The sequence below is a fragment of the Mytilus edulis genome, chromosome 6 (assembly GCF_963676685.1).
Source record: "Mytilus edulis chromosome 6, xbMytEdul2.2, whole genome shotgun sequence".
Classification (NCBI taxonomy): domain Eukaryota; kingdom Metazoa; phylum Mollusca; class Bivalvia; order Mytilida; family Mytilidae; genus Mytilus; species Mytilus edulis.
Genome location: NC_092349.1, coordinates 39150430 through 39174980, shown reverse-complemented (window position 1 = coordinate 39174980; position 24551 = coordinate 39150430). Strand labels below are relative to the sequence as shown.

The window sequence follows — 24551 nt, the reverse complement described above, 5'->3', positions numbered from 1 at the left end:
AAACAGGGGTGTCGAATAATTGTTATCTATATTTTTTATACACATTATTTTAAATTTATTATTGAATTGTCAAACAATACAATTTTGACATTTATAATGATTTATAACTTGTTTTAATTGTTTTATTTTTATCAATTACATACGGTGTAATACATGGTACTTTTTTATATTCAAAATTACGTATGCAAGGACTTATTCATTGTATCTTAACTTAGTATATCTACAGAGAATTTTCACAGTTATCTTGATGTTTGCGTTTATAATAAATTATTTTTAATATACTGCTGAAATTTATCATATAGAATTGAAAATAAATGAATCAAATATAAACAGTAATAGCGGTCTTTCCTAGAATTATATATTTCTTTTTTTACATGGAAAACTTTTTTCTAAAATATATAAAGAAAGGGACAATATTTCATTCCCTATTGTTAATTTTCCGTTTTTTTGGACGGTGATCTTACTTTGGTTTCACCTCTTGGTGTTTATATATCACAAATCCGTCACTATGTCGGTGTCTGTTGTGACGTTTTAGATTTTAAGTCAAACGTTTTCTATGTATAAATAGGGATTTCGTTACAATAATTGAATTCAAATTTTATATAAATTTTCTGAGGAAAACTAAATCACAATATGTGATACAGTTAAGTCTCCCTCATATCTTGTCTTTACATTTAGAAACTGAAAATGACGTCGGTTGAAAACAATCTCTACGACATAAGAGTTGAGTTGAGCCTCCTAATTATGAACTTTCCATTTCTATGTAGTAAAATCCCAGCAGCACGTGTATCTCTCAATTGATACGATATCCCCGGGCTTGTAATTCCTGATTTCTTTGCTAGAGTATTGCTAATCACATTGAAGGACTCTATTAAACCAAAATTTCCCAATGGTGAAATTGGAGTCATCCTTTCATAAATATAACAGACGCCATCCGTTACAAAGATATCAAATTTGTTCCTGATGTTGTAACTTCAATCCTGTACCCTTCCACAAATGTGACCTACCAATTAAGACTATGTACCTGTTTTTTAATAACATGAGCAACACGACAGGTGCCACATGTGCAGCAGGATCTGCTTACCCATCCTGAGCACCTGAGATCATCCCCGTTTTTGGTGGGGTTTGTGTTGCCTAATCTCTTGTTTTCTATGTTATTTCTTGTGTACTATTGTTTTTTTAAGCAGTGGCATGGTCAGTTTATTTTTGATTTATAAGTTTGAATGTCCTTCTGGTATCTTTGGCCCCTCTTTCATGTTAAAGTAGGGAGGGATAAGATTGTGCTGCTTAGTGCTACATTTTATTCATAAATTGTTAGCCATTTTTATAGTCATAGCTATGTCTTGCTTATTGTGACTTTCTTAGCAGTCAGACAATTGAACACTGTAAAAAACTTTGTCTAATTATTTGTCATTATTTCAATTTTCCCAATACAATACAACACAATCTCTAAAAACAATATATTTGTCTATTATTTAATATCTAGCTAATAATACTGTATTCATTCTATGAATATTTACAATTTCTATGCATTTTTTGTATTTACATAAACATTTTTTAAGGCTAAGATGTATACACATTTCAAAGATGGATACAATGAGTTTTTTTGTTGTTGGAGACAATATATTTAACTTACTCGTGTTATTTTGCATTTTGTTGTATTTTGAATAAAAAAAAATATCAGATCATTACGTCAAGGAAAGAGTGCAGGATAAAATCAGGGGATATGTTTTTTATGGTACAAAAAAGTCATTAGGGTTCCACAGAACCAATGGTCTTGCCTGCAATTGATGCAAAAAAATCAACATTACAAATCAAATATATTGGTAATTTTTTCAGTAAAATACATAATGAGTGTTCATACTGAAATATCTAGCCTGCTTTTCTTATCATGATTGATTTTATGATGCATGTCTTTGAGAAAAAGGTTTAACAAAAAAATAAAACATAAAATTAATAATATCAATGATCCATTTCCCTGTGCAATCATTTTATTCTATCCATTTAGTCAACCAATTGATCATATTATTATGTATATAAAAAGTAGACTTTGAAACCAAAATGCTGTCTTATGAACCATGAAAGAGGTCAAGGTCAGATGAACCTGCCTGACAGACAAGTACACCATAAAATCATTTCATACACCAAGTATATATAGATGACATTGTTTAAAGTCTCATAAAAACAGACAAACACAAAAATAAACAATTAACAATGAAAATACTGATTAAACCTGCCTGACAGACAGGCTTGAATTATATCTGTAATACAAATTTGATTATGAAAACTTAACCTTGATCGATGATCCTCAAAATAAGGTTAAGATCAGGTGACCTCCATCTCCTTGTTGTTTTGGAACATATGAGAGTGTGTTTGACTGACTGACATGTGGACCTTGCAAGTTTGCCATATACATTTTGTAAATATAGTCATCTTATTATTCAATATAATAATAAAATTCACATGTAAAAAAATTACTTGTTAAAAGCAGTCACTCAACAAAGAAATGAGGTCAAGAATAATGAATATATGAAGGTCTTTAAAGGATGAAAACTTTGTAACATAAAGCATCTGTATGACAAGGTATGAATCATTCAGGTCTTCTACTCCCTGAAAACGTTTGATATAAAATGTTAACCATCTCATTGAAATATCTTCTTCTCGTATTTTGTCACTATCATTGCAGGAAACAACTGTGGTAATTGTTTTGTCTTAAAGCGTCATATTGAAAAAGAGTTATATTTCTATTGTTCAAGACTGTATTTTGACTTCTATGATTTATTTGGTGTCATTGGAATGCTTTTTATCCAACATCTCTTTATATTTCTAGTAGTAAATCATGATGTTAATCTTTGTTAATCCTTAAATATGCGGAGTTCAAAAACACAAAAATAATCTTTCAATGCATTCCTCAATATTGATATAAATTTTACATTAAAGTTAGACTGCATTAACATTTTTTAGTTCAAAATTTGCAATTACACATGTATGTTTGTCCTAAAGAAAGTCCAAATTAAAACTCACAAATTTCCATTAACATGTAACCACACAAACCAAAACAAAGTAAAGTTGCTAAGAATTTGAATGTAGAATATTTTTAACTTTAAGTCATAAGAAACGAGTGACCGGTGAAAAATAATGCTCTTCCAATTCTTGAACCAATGCATACAAACATCATAAACTTAGTCTTCTGTTCAAGAATTTTTCATCTTTTCGCATAAATTTCGTATAATCGTCAATTTTTTTTTCAATCGGTCAGTGTTGTTGTGAAAATATGGCAGGTAATTAAAGTTCGTGTTTTGAAGCCGAAGTTTAACGACTGTCACCTGTTTGTCAACAATTAACAAAAAAAACCCCAAAAAGCATGGAAATTGAGCACGTGTTTAACATTTAAATTCAGATAATAGTTTATTTTCAGGACATCCATGCGTATTGCGATCACCAGATTTTTACGAGATGGGTCACTATGAGGTCATTTTGCATACGGAAAATATGTCAGGGAAATTGCTTCCTGGAAGGAAGCAATTAAAATAAAGTGAATTTCTTCTAAATATGAATAAATTAAAGAATTTTCTTCAGAAAAAAGTTCATGTACATAAGTCATATAATGAAAACTATCCATTGAGTTATAAAAAATCATATGCATTATTTTCTTTAATTTAAGGTTTCTTATGACTTTAAAAAAACAGAAAATAAAATAAGCTTTGAATATTGCTGTAATAATCAGTCTGTAAACATGGTAAAGATCCTTAGATGTTTACAAATTCTTCAAATGATTTGTCATGTGTGTGTCAAAAGAATATTTGCTTGCTTGAATTTTTATTAAATGGAAAATGCATGACATGCATATGTTATGAAATAAAAATGTGAAAAGCAAGAATAATATGCTTTACAATAACTAAGATGATTACAGGAATAAATATTACTATGATTGCCTACTATAAATCTATCAAATGCTGTTTGATATTCACCTATAATCAACAGAAAGGTCAAACAGAACACTTAATTGAAAAGATGTATGCTGCATTTAATTTGATAAATAGCTATGCATATATTTAATGTTAAAAACAAATTTGTTGTAGTTTAAAAATACTATACACATTAAAATCTATCTTCTACTGAAGTGTTTTCCTTTTTTATTGTACTATACCAAACTACAAGATATTTTTGTATCTATTGTTTATGTCATATACTGCTTGCAATTTTTATTGACCTAGATGTATATATATTCAATAATGGTCTATCAGAAGTAAATAATTTCTCTTTTTAGATTATCCATATATATACCAACAGTAACATTCATGCCTCTCTTCTTCTGGCATTCATTGCAGGCAAAATAATGAAAAATGATAACCTCTATAGCATACATAGCGTATAGCAGGTAATTTTCGCAGGTGAAAAATTTACGATTTTTATTGAATGAGGTATACATGTCCAAATATTTTGACGGTTATTAATTTGGTGGATCCATAACTTTTATCAATTCCTTTGTAGTGCACTTTTGAATTGGCAGAATTTATTTTGGCAATTTTATTTCTTTCTGTAACAATAAGGAAAATTTACACTCTGTGAAAATAACCCGCTATCATGATACGGTAACTGTATAAAATTGGTTCTGAATAATTACATTGTTTACTGTAATTTTAATGAAATTGGTTCTGAATAATTACATTAAGTATAAAAAATCCCCCTCCCTAAAAATAGAAATAAAATTAAGATTACTAATGCATGTAATAAATGCAACCAATATAAAAATTAAATGGCTTAACATGTATAAGGCTAGGAATCCATAAATTAAGTTTAATAGAGAACTTTTTTCTATTTGAAGTTGCATTTCTTAAACAAAAAGATAAATTTGTGTAAGTAATGAACTCAACTATTAAATATAGTATCTAATTCTGCCAGCTTTTCTATGACAAATTCATCTGGGAGCTGTTGTTTTTTCCGTCTCTTAGCATCCCAACCATTATCTACAGCTTTCTTTGTTCGTTTCTTTATTTTTGTTGGCATTATAGACTCAAAAGCAATTGACCTCTTAAATCGTTTCTTACTTAAAAGCTGGTCAGGATTTTTCAGCTCGTCAGGACATTCAAATATAGTTTCCCAAACCCTATCATCCGGTCTTTTATAATTTTTGTTTCTATAAATATCTTCCACATTCTCCTCTTTCATTTTGCGTTTTCGTGCTGGTTTTGCTTTTACACCTGACGAACTTGTCCCTGGAGAGTTATTGTCTTCTTGTGAGTGAGGACTGTCTGAGAAACTCTCTAATTCATTATTCTGGTAATTATCACCAGCTTGATATATTTCAATTGATCGTCTTTTAATTCTTGTTGTTCTCCTTAATGGAAGGTCAGAACTTCCATCCTGCTGAGATTGTGAGGCACTGTCAGACAATGTAAGAGTATCAGCAGATCTGCGTCGAGATTTAGAACTTTTAACAATAGGTTTTTCCTCTTCCATGGAAAGGAATTCTTGAATTTTGTCAAAGTCAGCACTATTAACATGGTTAAGTAGAATTTCCCTTTCTGTAATGTTTTTGTCAGGATCTTCAGTTTCACTGACTGCCAACTGCTCAGTTTCTATCCCCCTTTTGTCGACTTCATTTATACCATGACTCGTAACATTGTCATTGATGACACTTTCAAAATCTTTAGCAACTATAGCACTACCATGAAAACTATTACCACTGTCAGTTCTATCATCACCAGCTTCCTCGACAATCTGAGACAGTTTAACAGATGTACTTGATTTCTTTCCTGCAGCACGACTTTTCCTTTGGTTAACTTTAATCACCTCACTACTTATGTTTGCTTTATTAATATCAGTGTTTTTAGAATCTATTTTATGAGTATCTTCATTGTTTTCTGACCTCTGTAAGCAAATGCCATCATCATTACAAACTATGTCTTTACTGATGTGAGACAACATTATTGGATCAGCAGATTTCCTTCTAGCAGGTCGACCTTTTTTCTTATTGGGTACATCACCTTTTAATATATTATCTTTATTCTTATCTTCTTCTTTTTTACTTTTGTCACTTATTAAATTGATCTCACAAGTACTGTCTTTATTGTCTATAGAATCCTGGTCTTGTTTCCTAAGTTTAGAAAGTCCAATATCTGAATTTCTTTTAGCAGGTCTTCCCCTTTTCTTTTTAGGTATTTCCTCTTCAAGGGAAGGAACACTGGTGTCTTTTTTCTGTTCATTTACTTCTTTCACAACAGCACTCTGTTGAGCACATGTCCAGCTTGGCCCAGCTTTGTCCCCAAATTTTTCACTCATGCGAGCTAACAGAACTGGATCAGCTGATCTTCTACGAGCTGTTGATGATTTTTTCTTCTTTAATTTTTCATCTTTTGCATCAGCATCATGAGACAATTTTCCTGAGGAAATATCAGGCATTATATGTGAATCTATGGATAGCCTTTTAGCTTTACTCTGCTTTTTTATGGCAGTTTTCTTTGGTGCCTTATTTGCTTCGTGGTCTGTTTCATTGGAACAGATTTGGCCAGGGATTTGTAGATTATCAGTAACCACACCTCTTTCAGATCTTGCATCATTTGAAAGTAAATGAAAATTTTTCTGCACATTAGACTCATGTTTTTTTTCAGACACTGCTCTTTGTTTAGAATTTGAATTAAAATCTCCAAGATAACATTTTCCCTCTTTTTCATTACCAACAGACTTTAACAATGTAAATGATTTGGCATTATTATTATCAGACAATGATTCAGTATGACAATGACTAGATATCATACCTGATGTATCTTTCGACTCAGCATCTTTATTTACAGTTCTTTCTTTACCCAAACTTTCTTGTGGATTTTTAAGTTTAACATGCTTATTGCATTTGTTAATGATTTCATTGTTTGATTTTTCAGGTTTATTGCTAACTGTCAATAACAACTCATGATTTGCAGAATCCTCAATCTTTTTCGTAATTGTTGTTTTATTCAAAGGCATATCTGATACACATGTTTCTTTTTCACACTCAAAGACTAACTTGGTCTCACAATTTACATCAAAATGTGTTTTATCCTCTATTGTATCAATAACTTCAGTAGCTGGAAAGAAATCTTGAATTGTATTTTCTAAATTTTCTGTCGGCTTATCAGTATCATTTTCAGGAGATTTACGTACTACGTTTACAATTTTACTAGCAAGAGATTTACATATTGACAAAAATGTAGATGTTTCTTTTCTTTCTCGCTCAAGTTTTTCTCCAGAAGATTCTAAATTTTCTGACTTGTTTACTATCTTATTTGACAGTTTTCTTGAAGACAGTTCTTGTTTTGGTGCTGTCTGATTCGCTGTTTTTTTCTTTTCAAAAGTCTCTGAGCAAATGTCTAAACAAGATTCTGTCATCTCTGATTCTGACAGTGAACAAGGTGAAGATACAGAACTATTTTCAACTCGATCAAAAATAGAGTGTGATGAGAATGGTGTCTCTGGATTGGATTTAGGTAAATTGAGTGACGGTGTTGAGAAAACTGGCTGTGATGGGGAATATGGTAGAGAATCGTTTAATCTTAGAATTGCACATGGAGTTCTGAACTCATTGTCAACTTTGTTGTATTTAGGTGTGACTGGAATTCCCTTCTGTGAATATCTTTCTGACATTATGGGACTCTGATACAGATCAATACCTTCAGGGTAATCAGGACTTTCAAACTCTGTTTCAAATGGCATTTCAACATTATCTGGAGTTATGCTAAAATCCTTTACAGGTTGACCTTAAAAACAAAAACAAATGAAAAATATTAGAGGTAAATATAATAGTTTTCATATTCACATTCAAATTCAAGTTTATTTCAATTATCAGAAGAGATAAGAAATAATTTTAAAATATTCAATAAAACTACAGCACTAGGAGCTCCTGCTGAGCCAATCTTATGCATTTTGTAGTTCAAAGAAAAACTAAATATAAAAAAATTGTCCAAGCATACTCTTGTTAGTATGTGGCATGTTAAAAATTGCTTTATATCTGACAGTTGGAAGTCCCATAATTTATGTCTGACAAAGCAGACAATTTTCTGAATCAAAAGGGAACTTGCTAACAAGAGCAGAAAGATTGCTATTAATCGTACAGTTCAATATATATGTATACCCCTTACTCATCATGCTCATGTAATACAAAAGACATAGAAACAAAAAAAGTTTTTTAGCATCATATTCATTGTATCCTCCACCAATATTTATTCTATAATCCAAGGGTTTTATTTTTTACAGTCTAATTGTATCATAATTGTGTATGTACGTGTAAATTCTACGTATCTATGCTAATCAATGTTCATTTTCCTTATATACTGGTATTCTCTATATGCCCCTTGTGGGCCCTTTATTAGAAATAAAATATCTCTTATCTTATACAAGTTCCAGAAAGTTTGAGCATTTTTTTTCTGTTTTGTTTTAAAATATTATATGGTACCAAGCAGAGAAGCATCTAGTTAAATTTTTATTATGTAATCCTGATTTTCTTAAAACACTCAACATGGATAAAACTAGTCATGCTTTTAAAAGTACATATGCCTTAACCCTTTCCTCCATGGAATTTTTTTTTTACATGCTTGATTAGCATAGGATTTTTTCTATAAAATAAAATCCTCAGGTTTAAAGTATTAATGCATTGCAAAAAAACAAATATTTCATCAAATAAATTGAAGTCTGATATTCTTATGAATATCCTTTTCATATTGGATACAAATTTTATTAGGTCTGATGCAGACATTTTGTAGTCAAATCATTTCAACACAGGCGTCATTATGTAGTAAAGGGGGTGGTGTCAAAAGGCGTCATTATGGAGGAAAGCCCTAACTAAAGACCAATGTGAAGTATTAATTAAGTAGCAAGAATTTGTTAATACTAAATCAGAGTGAATGTACAAATCTATTATAAATCTCTTATCATACTGTAAAAATACAATCACAAATATATGTCAGAGACCTCATTTATCAAGCAACAGATTATGCAAAATTGTTAGATCTTGTTTATATTATACCCATGAGAGCGTATAATGCAATTTTCTATATAAATAATATTTCCAAGGGACAAAACTCTTTTAAAATAATTAATTTGCACATAGTTGAATTTGTCCAAGACATTGCAGGTATCTAAATAAACGTATGCTATAAATTTTTTTCAAATCTGAGAAAATGTTCAAGTGAGAACGCTAACAAGAAAAGATGGACAGACAACTCATAGTATTTCTATGTCCCTCAGCAACACATTGCATGGGGCACAAAAAGGTAAATGAACAACATTTCCTTTTACAAAATAATCTGATAATGTCAATTAAGTTATCTCCCCTTATTTGGCAAACTTGAAAAATAATTGTACTAGATGCATTTTTCACCTATAAATATACCAGTTTCAAACAAAAGATATTCTTGTCAAAACTGTTTTAATAATAAGACATAACACATAGTTAAAGAGTATAAAAGTTTTATGATGAATTACAGAAGAACTAATACAAGAACTCAAATATAGAAAAATGTCCAACAAGTGACCAAGCACATTAATCCATGAACCTGTATAGCACTTTATTTTGTTATCTTTGATGATCCCTATGAGTTTAAATATTCAATATCTTAAATCTTGGATTAGTTATTCTGTTTATTACATTGACCATAGACTTTTTAAATAATTAATGGAAATAAAGTAATAAATGAATTGAACTATATTGTCTATCATACCACATCTCCATAAATTCTAAAATATCTTTATAAATTGCAGCTGTCATGGCTGTACATGTGCTATTTGCAGTCAAATCTTATTGGCCTTATAATAATTTGTGATAGTGTATAAACAGTCACTGAACGTATTTCACATTGTTTATGACATTGACAATGTGTTTCTGTTGTTTTAGGCCTGCATCATTAAAAGGTAAAGGTTGCAGAATTTCTGTGTTGTTTGCTCTAACTTAAAAATGATGTAATACATGTAATAATTGCATTTATCTCTCAAAATTTGAACAGTTATTCAGCATCAACACATTAGACAGACCGTTATTGCTATTTTATATTCAAAGATAGAGGAAGACACCTGATATACCTTGAAAAAATGGGGAATGTGTCCATCGGATACAGATCATGCCCACTATCAGGGTTTCCGCTGGCGGTCGCCATTTTCGCAATTTGCAAAAAATTAATAATTGTGGCGATAAAAATTCGTCATTTGCGAAAGAATTTGGCGAAAGAAAAATAAATAACGAATTATTTTCCTCCATCTTGTTTATTTACTTTTTTTCAAGTTTCTCGGACTTTACCCGATCAGACAATATTCGGAATTCACCTTGACCTCATTAAGATTTGGACAGAAAATTAATAATCAGCCGATTGCATTTTATGGCTATCGACAACAAAGGACTAATTAATAAAGGTGTTGATTGAATTGTTTGACAAAACGATATGGTTAAATGGCTTCCGGAAAATGTCATATTACAAAATGTATTTGCGACGCACGTGATTGAAGCAAACTTTTGACGTCTCCTTTTCTTTTTAAAGATAGTTTAGAAAAGAAAGCTGTTTTGACGAATAATGTTCAGAAGGAAGAAAATTCTCCGATTTAAAACTTTAATTATCCTTTGACTTTAATATAGGTAATTGATTAGGGAGACTACTTTAAATTTGTTTGAGTGACACACATGTTTCAAGCATAGTTTTACGTTTCAACTTTTTTATTTACGATGGTCAAGAAAAGAAAACTGTCGTTATGAAAAAAATCTATCCAAAAGGTCGGGAACAACCCCTAGAATGAGATTAACCCTTCAATGTAATGACTACACATGAAATGAGGGATCAATTTAATGTGATAAAAGCTTTTGTTATGTAGTAAAAACCGCTTCTTAGTACAAAAGGGCACATCAGTATATTTCTTTTTTAGAAACGTTCCCTACCATCTATACTGGTATTATAAGATCAAAACATATCCATGAATTTTGTTATATTCCAGGACTTATATCTTCTGTATTATTAAAAGTATAGTGGCCTCCTCATTTAGAAAAGTTGTTTAAAATACAATGAATATTTTTCCCTTTTAAGTTAAAAAAAATCTGTTCTTGTAAAGTAAATGTTAAGTGTTTATTCATTAAAATGTAGACTCTAAAATAAGTTTGAGAGAATTATCATAGACACAATGGGGCAAAGTCATCTTATTTAAGAAAAGAAGGGGGAAGGGGGCAGAAAAAAAGTTAACTTTGAAACGATATGTTACTTGGCGAAAAAATAATACAGTGGCGAAAATATATTGTTTTGGCGAAAGAGGTGGCGAAAAAAATAATTGATCCAGGGGAAACCCTGCCCACCATTGCATATCATATAAAGTTATAAAGGGGCATAACTGAAGAACGATAAGAGTGATGCTACCCAAATTTGTATTTGATTTGAGTTTTGTGGTATTTAGTATTGTATATAAGTTTCATATCATTTGGTTGAGGCATTACAAAGATATAGAACAGAATCTGACTTTGGGACATACAGATGAACAAGGTTAAAATTGAATGTCAACTCTGCTAAGTACTGCAGTTAATGTTGGAATTCTGGCAGAGTTATCTCCTCATTTTCAAGTGAATATTTATTTATTTTGTAATTTTTACAAAAAAAAATCTGAGAAAAAATTATTTTGTAAGATATTTTAAAGACATATGAAGTGGTGTTTTTCACATACATATACAGTAAGGGAAATTATCTAATTGGCTTTTCATGCAATCAATATAATTGGATCCCAAAAATCAAATGAAATGCTAAATATGTTCTGTCGTGTTGAAACCCTTAATTTATTATTTCTGTCATTTTTGTTAATCATAATAACTTTAAGTCCCAATGATTTATGAAATTCCTATTTTTAATTTGATCAATAAGTCAATCTAAGGAACAAATAAACATATACCTTTCTTGAAAGTTAGCCCTTTTTATAATATCACACCTACAGTCATTGACAGTCAGGGGTACTACTTGTACAAGTAATTATTATTTACTTGAAGTAAAAAAATTATACGTATATAAGTAAATTTGTAGGATACTTATACAACAGTCAGGGGACTTACTGATGTAAGTGATTTTTAAATCACTTATTTGAGTAGCAAATTTGAAGTTTTGTCTCAAATTTTGATTTTGTAATTTTAACAAAATTTCAAACACATAGGTTTAAATAATATCTTTTCATTAGTAAAATTGAAAAAAATTTATTTTTTGCTTCTTTTAAGTAGCAAGGTTTATGCCTTTGATGCTATCATTTAGCTGCAAATTCTATTTTAGTTGAAAAAATGCTGAAATAATGGCTTTACATAATCATAATGAACTGATACTTTCTTGACAGATTTTTCCCAGCAGTGGGAGTATTTTTCCTGTAAAGTTCAAGGTTTCATCTTTCAGATTATGTAATAAAATTCTACTGTTCCCGATAAAAATTTCACTGTTTGGGGGTGTTGAAATTAGTGGGGGTTATTAAAATAATGATACTTAAAGAAGTGATTTTTGGGAAGGAAATTGAGGTATGATACTTAAACAAGTGATTTTTATGTCATTATCCTAGATTCAGTACAAGGTCATCACCTGAAATGACCTGGTCATCCTGGACAACACAGATGTTGGTTCTGATAAGTTTAGAAACATAATTAGTCCCTGAATCATTAGTATTCTATATTTAAAGCTACAGTAAAATTAAATCACTTCTAGTGCTTATTTTGTACTACTTAAATAGGTGATTATTAAAGAAAGACAACTCTTAATTCCAACCTTTATGAAAATAATGCTACTTGAATCAGTGATTTAGAAAATCACTCATTTAAGTAAGTCCCCTGACTGTACAAGTGAATTTTATTTACAAGTATGTAGGGGGAAAAAAATTGACTTAGTTATGACTCTTATACATTCAGATTTTTTAACTTATATAAGTGAAAAAGTCATCTTATCTTCATTTCTTAAATTCTTAGGATTTCTTTGCTCTAATAGAATTATATTTTGTCTGCCCATTACAGATGTCTTTACTAGTCATTTAAGTGTAATTTCATAGACAATGAAAATCCTATTTGTCTATTATCAGGCCTCTACAATAACTTTTTTTTCAACTTGTCCAGTAGGACAAGTACATACCAAAACTTACTTGTCCGAATGAAATTGTAACTTGTCCAAAAAAAAATCTTAATACATGTAATAATAACCTTTTTTGCATTTCAAGTTGATTCAAGGAACAAAATGAATTAAAAAAAAATTGAACAGAATTTGATTTATATACTTTGAAATACTTTTAAAAGATATGAGCCATGAACAACTGAATTTAGTTGTGTCACAGGACTTGGGTTCTAGTTTTTATCAATGCTAAAGTTTCATCATACTTTGCACATGAGGCACCATCTGATTGGCCTCTAAACGTACACTCATTGGATTTTTATCCTATTTTTTTAAAGCTGAAAAAAGTTTATTCAAATGCAATCAATAAAAAGAATATGAGGTATGATTGTCAATGCAGACAAAAGACCAAATGACACAGAAATTAACAACTATAGGTCACTGCATTGCATGTATTGTTTTTTCTACATAAAGATCAAACATTCTTATTTAAAAAATATGGTATGGACATTGGTATTAATTATTATAAAGCAACAAAATAAGGTAGGAAAAGAGGTTCTGATTTGTCTTGGTCCAGAAATGTCTACTGCCTTGCCAAACTGTCTATGAAATATGTCTCCTACGGTGCCCAACTGTCTATTAAACTTGGAGCCGAATCATTTCCGAGCTGGTGGCGAACTGTCTTTTAAAGTTACCTTATCTAAAAAGCGCATGTTGAATGGGATCGGTAAGACTGGTTTCCGAGAAAAGTGTGCTTTTTACCTGTTAAAAGTACTTGACAAAGAACCAGTTTTAAATTATCGATTGCAAGTCTGAGGGGTCTTGAGAAATAAAAAGTTTCAATTAGTTTCAGTTTAAAAAGGAAAGATGTCAAACAAATCTTCTTTTCTTCTTTTTTTGTTAATAATTATACTTTGTTCATCAAAGTTGGATTAAAATTAAATTTCTGCGGAATGATTCTACTTGTCCCATTGGACAAGCTTGGTATAGCTTTTACTTGTCCGACCTTTTTTGCCTCTGGTACCGGACAATCGGACAAGCGTTATTGTCGAGGCCTGATTATCTTCAGAACACTGGTCATTTACAAGCCCCAAAAGAGCAATTTTTGAAGGCTTTGCGCACATACAGATCTTTGCACAATCAGTTTCTTTGTTGAATTAATGAGATTAAACATTGAACTCTAATAAAAAATTATGAGCTAACCTGGGAAAAATCATTGAAGGCATGATTTTTCATCTCAAAACTTGAGAATTTTGGTGGGATTATAAAAAAAAAATTACATTTATCAGTAAATTTTTGAGAAAATTAAGGGGAGATTATTCAAACATTATATATATAACTTAATACTTATATACATATATTTTTTTACTTCTTCAACTAAATTAAAATTACTTGTACAAGTAGTATCCCTGACTGACCTATTTCTTCCTTAAAAATACGAAATACAAATAATATGTTTTCACCTGCATATGATTTTGGAGTTTTCATCTTAAGAATTTCTTCTGGTGTTTTAGAAGATGATTGGTCATTTTCAGGTACCATCAAATTAGGTGTTACTGCACTTGTGTTCTCCTTTCCATTAAGGGAGTTGTCTGCTGATAAGTTGTCAGGAGCTCTCAACAATTCAGGGGAGTCAAATCTGTTATGTACTGATATATCATCTGTTTCTAAATCATCATCATTTATTACAGGCATAGGAAGTGTCTTATGGATACCAGATCTCCTTCCTGTCATGGATTTTCTTCTAGATGAAACATAATCTGGGGAAAAATCCTTCCATACACTGCCATATTTTGCTTCAAAGTTATCTATCTGTAAAAGTATAATAGTATATATGACATGTATGAATCATTATAAGGATATTTCAAATTCATTTTTTTATATCAATAAGGCCGTTAGTTTTCTCGTTTGAATTGTTTTACAATGTCTTATCGGGGCCTTTTATAGCTGACTATGCGGTATGGGCTTTGCTCATTGTTGAAAGCCGTACGGTGACCTATAGTTGTTAATGTCTGTGTCATTTTGGTCTCTTGTGGACAGTTGTCTCATTGGCAATCATACCACATCTTCTTTTTTATATTAAATAAAATTGAGAATGGAATAAAATACGAGAAGTCAGTATAATGTACTAATACTACTATTCATTTAAAATAAAATGACCTACTTTTTATTGATATTTTTTCACATGATTTTGCATTTAGATTTTGTTGTTGTAAACTTTTGTAGAGAGCTATGCAATGACAATTTATCACCTGATACGAGGTCAATACACTATATACGTCATGTATGGACCTGTTCAGATTACATTGACAAGGACAAAGTCTGAGGTTCAATATAATCGAACGGGTCAATATATAACGTATTGACTGAGTGAAAGTCCTTAATGTTTACCAGGTATGTTACATTTGTACATAGATATAGGAAGATATGGAATGAGTGACAATGAGACAACTCTCCATCCAAATAACAATTTATAAAAGTAAACCATTATTGGTCAATGTACGCTCTTCAACACAGAGCCTTGGCTCACATCCGAACAACAAGCTATAAAGGGCCCCAAAACTACTAGACTTGTAAAACCATTCAAACGGGAAAACCAAGTCTAATCTATATAAAAAAACGGGAAACGAGAAACACGTATAAATTACATAAACAAACGACAACTACTGTACATCAGATATTACATACATGTATGTACATGTAGATAGATCTTAGTGTAAATTTGAAAACGATATTGACTCGAAGTTACTTTTTTCAGTAACATGGCATCAATATCATTTCTAAATATAGTAAAGCTGAGTCAATATATCAAAATAGTAAAAAATACAAAATGTATATTGGAAAACATGTGACCAAATAAACCAATGAGCCGATGACAATACATCAATTTTCCAGTGTAAAATTGCATTTTTGAACACTCAAGGAGGATTATATTTGAAGTAGATTAAGTTCCACCAATTTGAAAGTGTTTTGTTGAACAAGAAAAATCAAACCATATGTAATATTATGAATATCAGCTTATAATGACTCCCTGGAAAACTTGAGTGCATCTCTGAAGTGCAGTTTATTAGTTTACAATAAGCAATAATCATTGAAGTTAAAAAAGAGATAAACAAATACATCAGTGAAAGGTTAGTGTCAAATGCTTGACTGCACATTGAAGACTTAATAGTGGTTTCTGGAAATTCAAGATATAGCCAGCAAACCCTTTCAAAACAATCTTATATTCCATTCACTCACAAGTCAAGGTTGTAATGCATATCCTTATAAGTATTTGAACTCTCAAGACTTTTTACAAAATGCAGGGTGTGTGTCCTTCTAAAAGGAAGTTATATAGAGCAAAAGTTTTTGCATATCTGTACACAAAGTATTAGGAAAGCATATATTTTAATTTGAACCAAATTAAAGTAAAAAACCTGAACAAAATCCCATGAAATCTAATTATTCAAAAAAAAAAAAAAGCCAGAAAAAATGCCTAACAGGGAAAATTTCACAAACAGTCTAATGATAGAAAAGTTTTCACCTTCACACAAGTTATACTGATTTGACCAATTTTCGAATGTTTTTTTTAAAAAGGTCACATTATATGCATAACTTGGCTCTTGTCTGATAAAATTGTTTTAAAATGTTACCAAAGCTTTTTCTATCTCTTCTGTTTGAGATAAAAGTCTGACTGATCTTCTTCTTTTTTTGTCACGTTTATCCATTTCTAGCTTCAATTCATTCATTCTACAAAAGAAAAGTGTGTAAATTAATACCAATGAAATATAATAGGCTTTAAACATGTTAAAGCAGCAAAGCATTCACTTCAAATGTATAAAATAAAATACAACAGAGATCTAACAATCACAGATATGATATACATGTATCATCACCTTAAACATGTACAACGTATAAACAACAGCAATAATTTCCTCAAATATTCATATATTTAAAAAAAAATTTTTTTTTTTTTTTTAAAGTGTGAAGGCTAGAGAACCCTATACCTCAAAAAGATATCCAAATCTGACTTCACAATAAAATAACATCATAAATTGACCGCCAATTTTATGTCTCTCTGACAGTCAGGGGTACTTCTTGTACCAGTAATTTTTATTTACTTGAAGAGGTAATAAAAAATATACTTATATTATAAGTGAGGCCAACATTAAAAATATCTTTGTTTCCCCTCTCCCGACTGAGGTTGTTAGGGTATGGGTAGGTAGGTAGACAAATTATTTTAGTTACACCTGGATCATGCAGCTTGGTCAATTGATTCCTAAACAAAGATTTGTATGTTTTTTTCGAGTTCTAGAAGAAACAAGGCTTCACTTTATATTCATGTTTTGTATTTCCTAAAATACTTTTAATAAGTATTTATGAATTCTGCTGATGCAGTTATAATGTTAAAACGTGCCCTTTTGTAATTTTCATGCCATAAATTGAAAAAGGAAATCCCATTTAAACTGGTTTTTTTTACACCAGAAAACAGGGACGTTCCCTGAAAGTCTTTAAGATTTTATCCTTTAAACAGGAACAGAGGTAAGACACAAAGCAAATCAAGATGCACTCAGCTGGTTGAAAGATGCTTGTTTTTTTTTTCTCTCAAAAAAAAGATCACCCTTGCACACAAAAAAATCGTGTGGCAAAGCAATTTGTTTGTTTTCCTTGATTCCGAATCATGTAGTTGCTTCAATGCAAAAATACCTTGATTTAAAACGCTGGTTGACTACAGCATCGGAAAGATATCACCAGTAACCAACATAGCAACAACAAAAATAGTGGACAAGAACGGCCAATAAAATTTTTCGGGTCGCGTTGATTTTACCGGGTCGGTCGGGTGAGGGGAAACAAACAACATTTTATTTTTGGCCTGAATTACAATGTTTGAATAATCTCCCCTTAATTTCTCAAAAATTTACTTGAATAAGTAATTTTTTTTTACAATCCCACAAAAATTCTCAAGTTTTGAAATGTAAAAACATGCCTTTAATGATTTTTCCCAAGTTAACTCATAATTTTTTATTAGAGTTTAATGTTTCATCTCATTAATTCAACAAAGAAACTGATTGCGCAAATTTCTTAAGTATTTGGGCAAGGCCTTCAAAAATTGCTCCTTTGGGCTTGTAAATGACCAGTGTTCTGAAGATAACAGACAAATGGGATTTTCATTGTCCATTAAATTACACTTAAATGATTAGTGACATCTGCAAAGGGCAGACAATTTAAAATTATATTATCCAGAGCAAAGAAATCCTAAGAATTTAACATTGTTTAAGAAAAGATAGGATGACTTTTTCACTTATAAATTATATAAGTAAAAAAATCTAAATGTCTAAGGGACATAACTTAGCCATTTTTTTTTACCTATACAAGTAAATAAAATTCACTTAAAATTTTAAGTATTCTACAAATTTACTAATATAAGTATATTAAAATTTACTTCTTCGAGTGTATAAAAGTTACTTGTACAAGTAGTACCCCTGACTGTTTGATCTACGTCTTTTTTGTTGTGAACAAATCCACATACATGATATGGACTTGTCGCACAGAAATCACATTTTTATTAAAGGATTGGTAGAACCTTAAGCTTAAACTAAAAAAGTTGTTGAAAAATATAATACCAAATCATACACAGATACATCAATGTACATGTCCTAATACTTTTTAACAATTGGCTGAACATATATACATGTATTATAATATTCCTATTGTTTTGAGTGTGTATACTGCTCTCTAGATGTCTTGTGATTATCTTTGTCTTTGGTTTTTTGTCTCATTGTATTAGTTTATATGAAAAAGAATGGAAAACAACAATGTATGTCGGTTAAAGGGATGTAAAAATGCCACAGGTTTATAATTGCAATAATTAAAACTTACATTTTGGAATTTTGTATATATGAATCAAACAGGATTTTTCTGAATAACGCAAAAATTAAAATCACATTTAAGTCTAAAATGACAAAATGATAATCACAATTGATAAACTTTGAATTAACAGTACTAATATGATGTCAGTGATTATCTTATTGTCATTATCTGATGTTTGCCCTTTTGATTTTGATACCAATATTAGACATGTTAGAAAACAGTTAAAGTTTCTGTAAGCTACTTCACAAATAAAACCAACATTATCATGCAGAAAATATGAACAAATATCAATTTAAAATTAATTGTTCAATAAAATTTATAAATCTAGATGAGAGGACACTATAATAATTCAGACGTCATTTTTGTGATTCATAACGTCATATTGGATGTCGATCAGAGGGTTTAAATATTGGATATTGATTTGAGAACATGGCGTCAGATTTTAACATCATTTTGAGGAACAGACATTGATTTGAGGAATGGAAGTCAATCTGAGTCTAACATGTATACTTATATGTTATCAGTATTTGACTTCCAATTGACTGAGGATGAAAGAAAGGAAGAGTCAAATAAGAATTAAATTTTCATTTATAGCTGAATAACTTAATTTTGGATGTGAGGCAACTTCTGATTGGCTGATGTCGTTATGTTTATCAGCCCATACATAATTTTGTTATGTGACTGTGACGTCAACAACGCTTTTTCATGGTTAACTCTGGTTTAAAATGGAATTTAGAATTAAATATAAAAAATTACTATAATATTTTTTCTGTCTATTCAAAATAACATAAAAAAATGTGGTGCACACTTTATAATAACCCATGTAGCGGGTTATTCAGTGTGCACCACATTTTTGATGTTATTTCTTTGCTATAAAATGACACATTGGACATGATCGATGATATTGCATATACATTTTGTATATGTGTATTCAGTTGATACAAATTTAAATATTTCAATCTTGATGCATCTTTGGACTCACCAGTTTTAAAAATGGTGAATCCAGACAGATTTTCATGAATCCAGGACATTTTGTAGATGACTATTTGAAAATCTGTCCCACTTGAACTTTTGATGTCAAACAACATTCACTTCTATTGTGTCTTCAGATATTTTCTATTATGAGGTCAAAATTTACTGATACTTTTGAAATGTCCAGTAATGGCTGACAAATAGCGATAAGGTGTATATCCATAAAATTTTTGATGTCATAATTAATACAAAATATCTGACGCCACATTGGAAAATTGATTGTTGAATGACGTCAATAGTTCAAGCAGGACAGCTTCTTGGGTCAACAGGGACAGATTTTTATAAGGTGTATAAGAACCCTGATTAATCAGATTGATTTTCATTAACATTGGACAAATTGAATGTTTATAAAGATATTAAGAGAAATGATCAGATTAGAATAGTTTGAAGTGATAATTATAAGGTGTTATTTTTTAGTTTTATAAAAATGGATAATTACCACGTGAATCACTGTTTAAATTTACTCAGAAGAAATTGTTCCGAGTATTCTTTATTTTGATTGGTTAATTTGTTACCTGGATACAGGACGCTCTTATATAGTTCTGTCTAGGAATTTGCGGTACATTTGAAATTTATCGTTGAAATTACTTTAAAACAGAAACTGAAAGTTTCTCAAATAAGAGTATTTTCTTGTTAGGTTACTAATTTAAATTGTTTCTTTGCAGAACCAGGAACTTTTCTGATAGTGTCAGACTCTATTGCTAAATTTAAATGTGAAACTTGAAAATGCTGATGTTTTTGCATTCCGGGGGGCTTCCATAGGAGAGATTACTTATCAACTTCAAGAACAGGGAGTATTATTTATCAAGGTTATAATTGTTTAAATATTCATTGTGGTACTAATGACATTCATGTTTTATCTATTGATCAGTTTAAGTCTTCCTATTGTAATTTGATTTCTACTACTAAATTTTTATTTCCTTATACTGTTACATATATATACATGATATATGGTTATTGCTTTGTCTGGTATTCTTCCTTGACCTGTACTGTAGATTTGAGGAAACGGGTATGAAGATTAAGAAAATAAATATGGCTTTGTTGAATTTATGTTTGAGTTATAAACATGATAAAGTAGAATTCATTCATTCGTATAGATATTTTTTGAAATGTGGAAAGCCAAAGGTGGAATTATTTGCTTATAAAGATGGTGGTTTACATCTTAATTGTGAAGGTACAAGGCAGTTAGGTTTATATTTTAAAAGAAGGGTTGCTCATTTAATTTAGATATCTTAACTTGTCATTTGAGATGATTTTCTCAAGCATGTCAAGTGGAGTTAAACATGTTAAAGGATTAGAAATGGTTGAATTTCACGTTTCTACCATTCCTTTAGTTTTCTAGTCTATGGTTGATATTATTTCTTCCATTCTAAAATTGGTATTATTTGTATTTTCTTTATTTATATTGTCCTTAATATGTAGTGGTACATGTATTACTAACTTTTTATTTTTTTGTATGATGTTGTGATCATGATGTTTTTATTTATATTATGTACTAATATTTTTAATTTTATATTGCAGGTAACATGGGTAAGGGACTCTTTTAAGTGAGTATTTTTCACACTGTTGGGTGCTGTTTCTTTTCATATGAGGTATGGCTTAAGCTGAATCCGGGTCTGTTTGCGCCCATTCACGTTCGCCCCCTTTCAATTTCGCACCCTACATGTTCGCGCCCAATTTTAATTGGTTTTGTGTTTAATAACAATAGCTTTGTAATCAAGTTTTGGCAAGTGTATTCTTATATTTGTTGTCATTGTCACAAAATAAAGTGAGACAGCATTTGTTTTTGTGTTGAATAAATCTTAATCATGTTTTGAATAGCCTGTATTGTTAAAAAAAATTAATCCTTTCTAAATAAAGTGGGATTCTGTCAACGTTTTATTTTGTGTTGAATAACTCTTAATCATGTTTTGGTTAGTGTATTGCTATAACTTTGTTTTATTGTCATGTTTAAAGATAAAGTCAGATTCTGACTACGTTTTTTTTTTTGTGTGTTGAATAAATTGTATCATATTTTGGGTATAATAGTGTATTGCTATATTTTATTGTTTCAGATCAAAGGGACCAAGCTGTTAAAAACAATTATCTTTTGTGTTTTTCATTTAAAATCTTGAATGTTTTACTTACACCAAAGCTATTTATAACAACAATCATGATTTTCCAATTATTCAACTGGAATTTGAATTAAAATTGGGCGCGAACGGACCTTGGGTGCGAACGTGTAGGGTGCGAAAGTGTTTTGGGCGCGAACAAACCTGATACCGCTTAAGCTTCTTTGTATGGAGAAAAAAAATATGTTCAGGGTTGATATTGTTTCTTCCTTGCTTGCTTTAATTTAGTTTTTGCTTGATATTATTTCTTGCATGCTAAATTTACAAGCTTATATTGTGTATTGTTTAGATATTATTTAAACTAATTTGTTTAAATCTTTGTTCAACACATTTGTTTGTTTTTTGTTGGCCGTTGGCTTGGCTTGTTTAAACAATCTGTTTGGCTTAAAATATTTAATTATTTCTAATGGTTTGGCGCTATATTTGCTCATTAACATTAACTCTATTTGTGACTATCACTAGTATCAGTGATATAGTCAAGTGTTTAACCTGTGCTGTGAAATATATTTGTCCGTCTGTTTATATATTGTATTTACGATAATGAATGTCACAAAACCATACGTAAAAACTCCTCAGTAATAACCAAATATAATATATGTGAACTAGCCTGCAAAGCATACCAGAAAGCACTGTGCCCAGAAAACCTTCAGTCGGCATTTAGAAAGACTGGAATATACCCCTTGGATAAGACTGTCATCAACCAAGATCAACTGAAACCATCAGAGGTATTTACAAGAAATGAGGAATGTAAAGAAACTACAGAAACTACAGATGAACCAAAAACAGATGAGATCCAAATGCAAGAAGTCGAATTAGTCGAAGTTGATATGAATAGAGAAGTAACAGAAGCTGTTGAAAGTGCTGTGACTGTGACTGATGTTGTTGAAGATATGCAAGACCATGATACTGATGTACCACACTTCTTTGCGGAACGAATAAACAAACTAAAAAAAATGAAGTCCGAAAATGACAAGAAAGAAAGAAAAACACTTGGAAAGATTGTCTCTGGTATGCCAATAACTGAAAGTGGGGTAGCAGAAAAGGTTAAACAGCACGTTGAAAACCAAGGAAAAAATAAACCAAGCAACCAGAGTTGTAAGAAAACTGGAAAACAAAATAAAAAGAATACGTCCACTTCTGCTTCATCACTTACATCAGGACCTAGCCACACTAAACTTGGACCTAGCAACATAACTAATAAACCAGGACCTAGTCACAAGTCTCCAAAACCAGGACCTAGTCACATATACATTGATGATTCCATGGACTTCAGCGATACAGGCGATGAAGACATTCCAGAAGTCGAATTATGCTGTGTGTGGTAACAGTTTACCCCAAAAAAAATTAGACTTGGGGTTGGTGTTGAACTTACCAAATGGGTGCAGTGTGACAATTATAGGTGCAAGCACTGGACACATCTGAAATATTGTACAGAATTGAGGGCTGTGAGGAGAAATACCAAGTTTTACTGCATGCATTGCAAGGACATGGAATAGACAATTTTGCCAAATTTTCTTGTTATAATTACTTGTTGAAAATTTTATTGTAAATTATTTAATTTTTGTTGATTTTTTTCAATACTTACCCTTTTAAATTAACTTTGAACAAAAAATGCGAAAATGCAATGTGTTTGGCCTAACCTGTGTGACGTAACAAGGTTGTACATCCGGTGGACGAACTTGAGGGGCGAAAGTAGAACAGGCATTGATTTCAAGTAAGTGTTCACTTTTGCATTTCCGTTATACTACGGTCTTCTGTTGATTCTTTTTCATGCAAAGATTAGAATTTTATTGAATCTTTATTACTGCAAATTATAGGGAATATACGGGAAACGTATCTGAAAATGCACCGCAATATTCGTTAGGTGGACGAACTTTGGGGAGTGGAGGATATATATTGAGCCGTAATAAAATTGAGTAACTGTGATTGCTTTTGAGAGAAGACTGGTTATTCTTAGCCAATATTTTGAGTTGCCCAATATCAAACAGTTTAGAAACATGAGGAAGCTTTATCGGCAGACATCAATTTGTCATTAGAAAACCATGCATGGTTTTAGCCTTTATGAGACTCATCCTACTGGTCCACTCTAAACTACTTCGTGTATATTTTTTTTGCTATGTCAAATTTGATAAGTACATATTTAAAAGTATGTTTAACTGGGTAATTGGATTAAATGACTTAATTGCAAGCAGCAAAGACATAAATTGTCAGCTTTGTTTACCATTTTCATGACCATTTGAATTTTGTATATGGCACAATTTATAACCAATGAAAATCCAAAGATTTTTTATCGGAAGTCCTCGGGATTGAACAAGATGTTGAAAATCCGGATTTTATTTTTTTGATTATTTTTGATTATATATCATACAGCATATAAGGGATACATTGCACAGAAGAAATATGATAACTTACAAATTATCATACAATTTTCCGTTCCAACTGCTCATGAGTAAAATAAATTCACAATCAGGTTCACCCAGGTTTTTTT

At 30.7% G+C, this 24551-nt stretch overlaps 1 protein-coding gene across 2 annotated transcripts; it reads right to left on the bottom strand.

The window, feature by feature from the left end:
- Positions 1-1461: 1461 nt before the first annotated feature.
- LOC139529077 (uro-adherence factor A-like) lies at positions 1462-24525 on the bottom strand. Of its 2 annotated transcripts, none has more exons than XM_071325328.1 (4): positions 24476-24525; positions 16703-16799; positions 14534-14882; positions 1462-7736 (listed from the first exon to the last, which is right to left on the bottom strand). In XM_071325328.1, the coding sequence occupies exons 1-4, from the start codon at positions 24508-24510 to the stop codon at positions 4873-4875; spliced, it is 3345 nt and encodes a 1114-aa protein (XP_071181429.1). In that variant the 5' UTR covers positions 24511-24525; the 3' UTR covers positions 1462-4872. The 2 variants fall into 2 exon arrangements, with proteins under 2 accessions (XP_071181429.1, XP_071181430.1); XM_071325329.1 differs by lacking the exon at positions 24476-24525 and adding an exon at positions 24285-24350.
- Positions 24526-24551: the final 26 nt, after the last annotated feature.

Bases quoted from the DNA above. Each gene is read 5' to 3' on its own strand.
- LOC139529077 (XM_071325328.1), bottom strand. From the start codon at position 24,510: ATGAGCAGTTGGAACGGAAAATTGTATGATAATTT. The intron at 16,800-24,475 runs GTAAGTTATCAT...TTTCTTTTGTAG, and splicing joins GGAAAATTGTATGATAATTT to AATGAATGAATTGAAGCTAG. The intron at 7,737-14,533 runs GTGAAAACATAT...TTTGTTTTTAAG, and splicing joins AACTCCAAAATCATATGCAG to GTCAACCTGTAAAGGATTTT.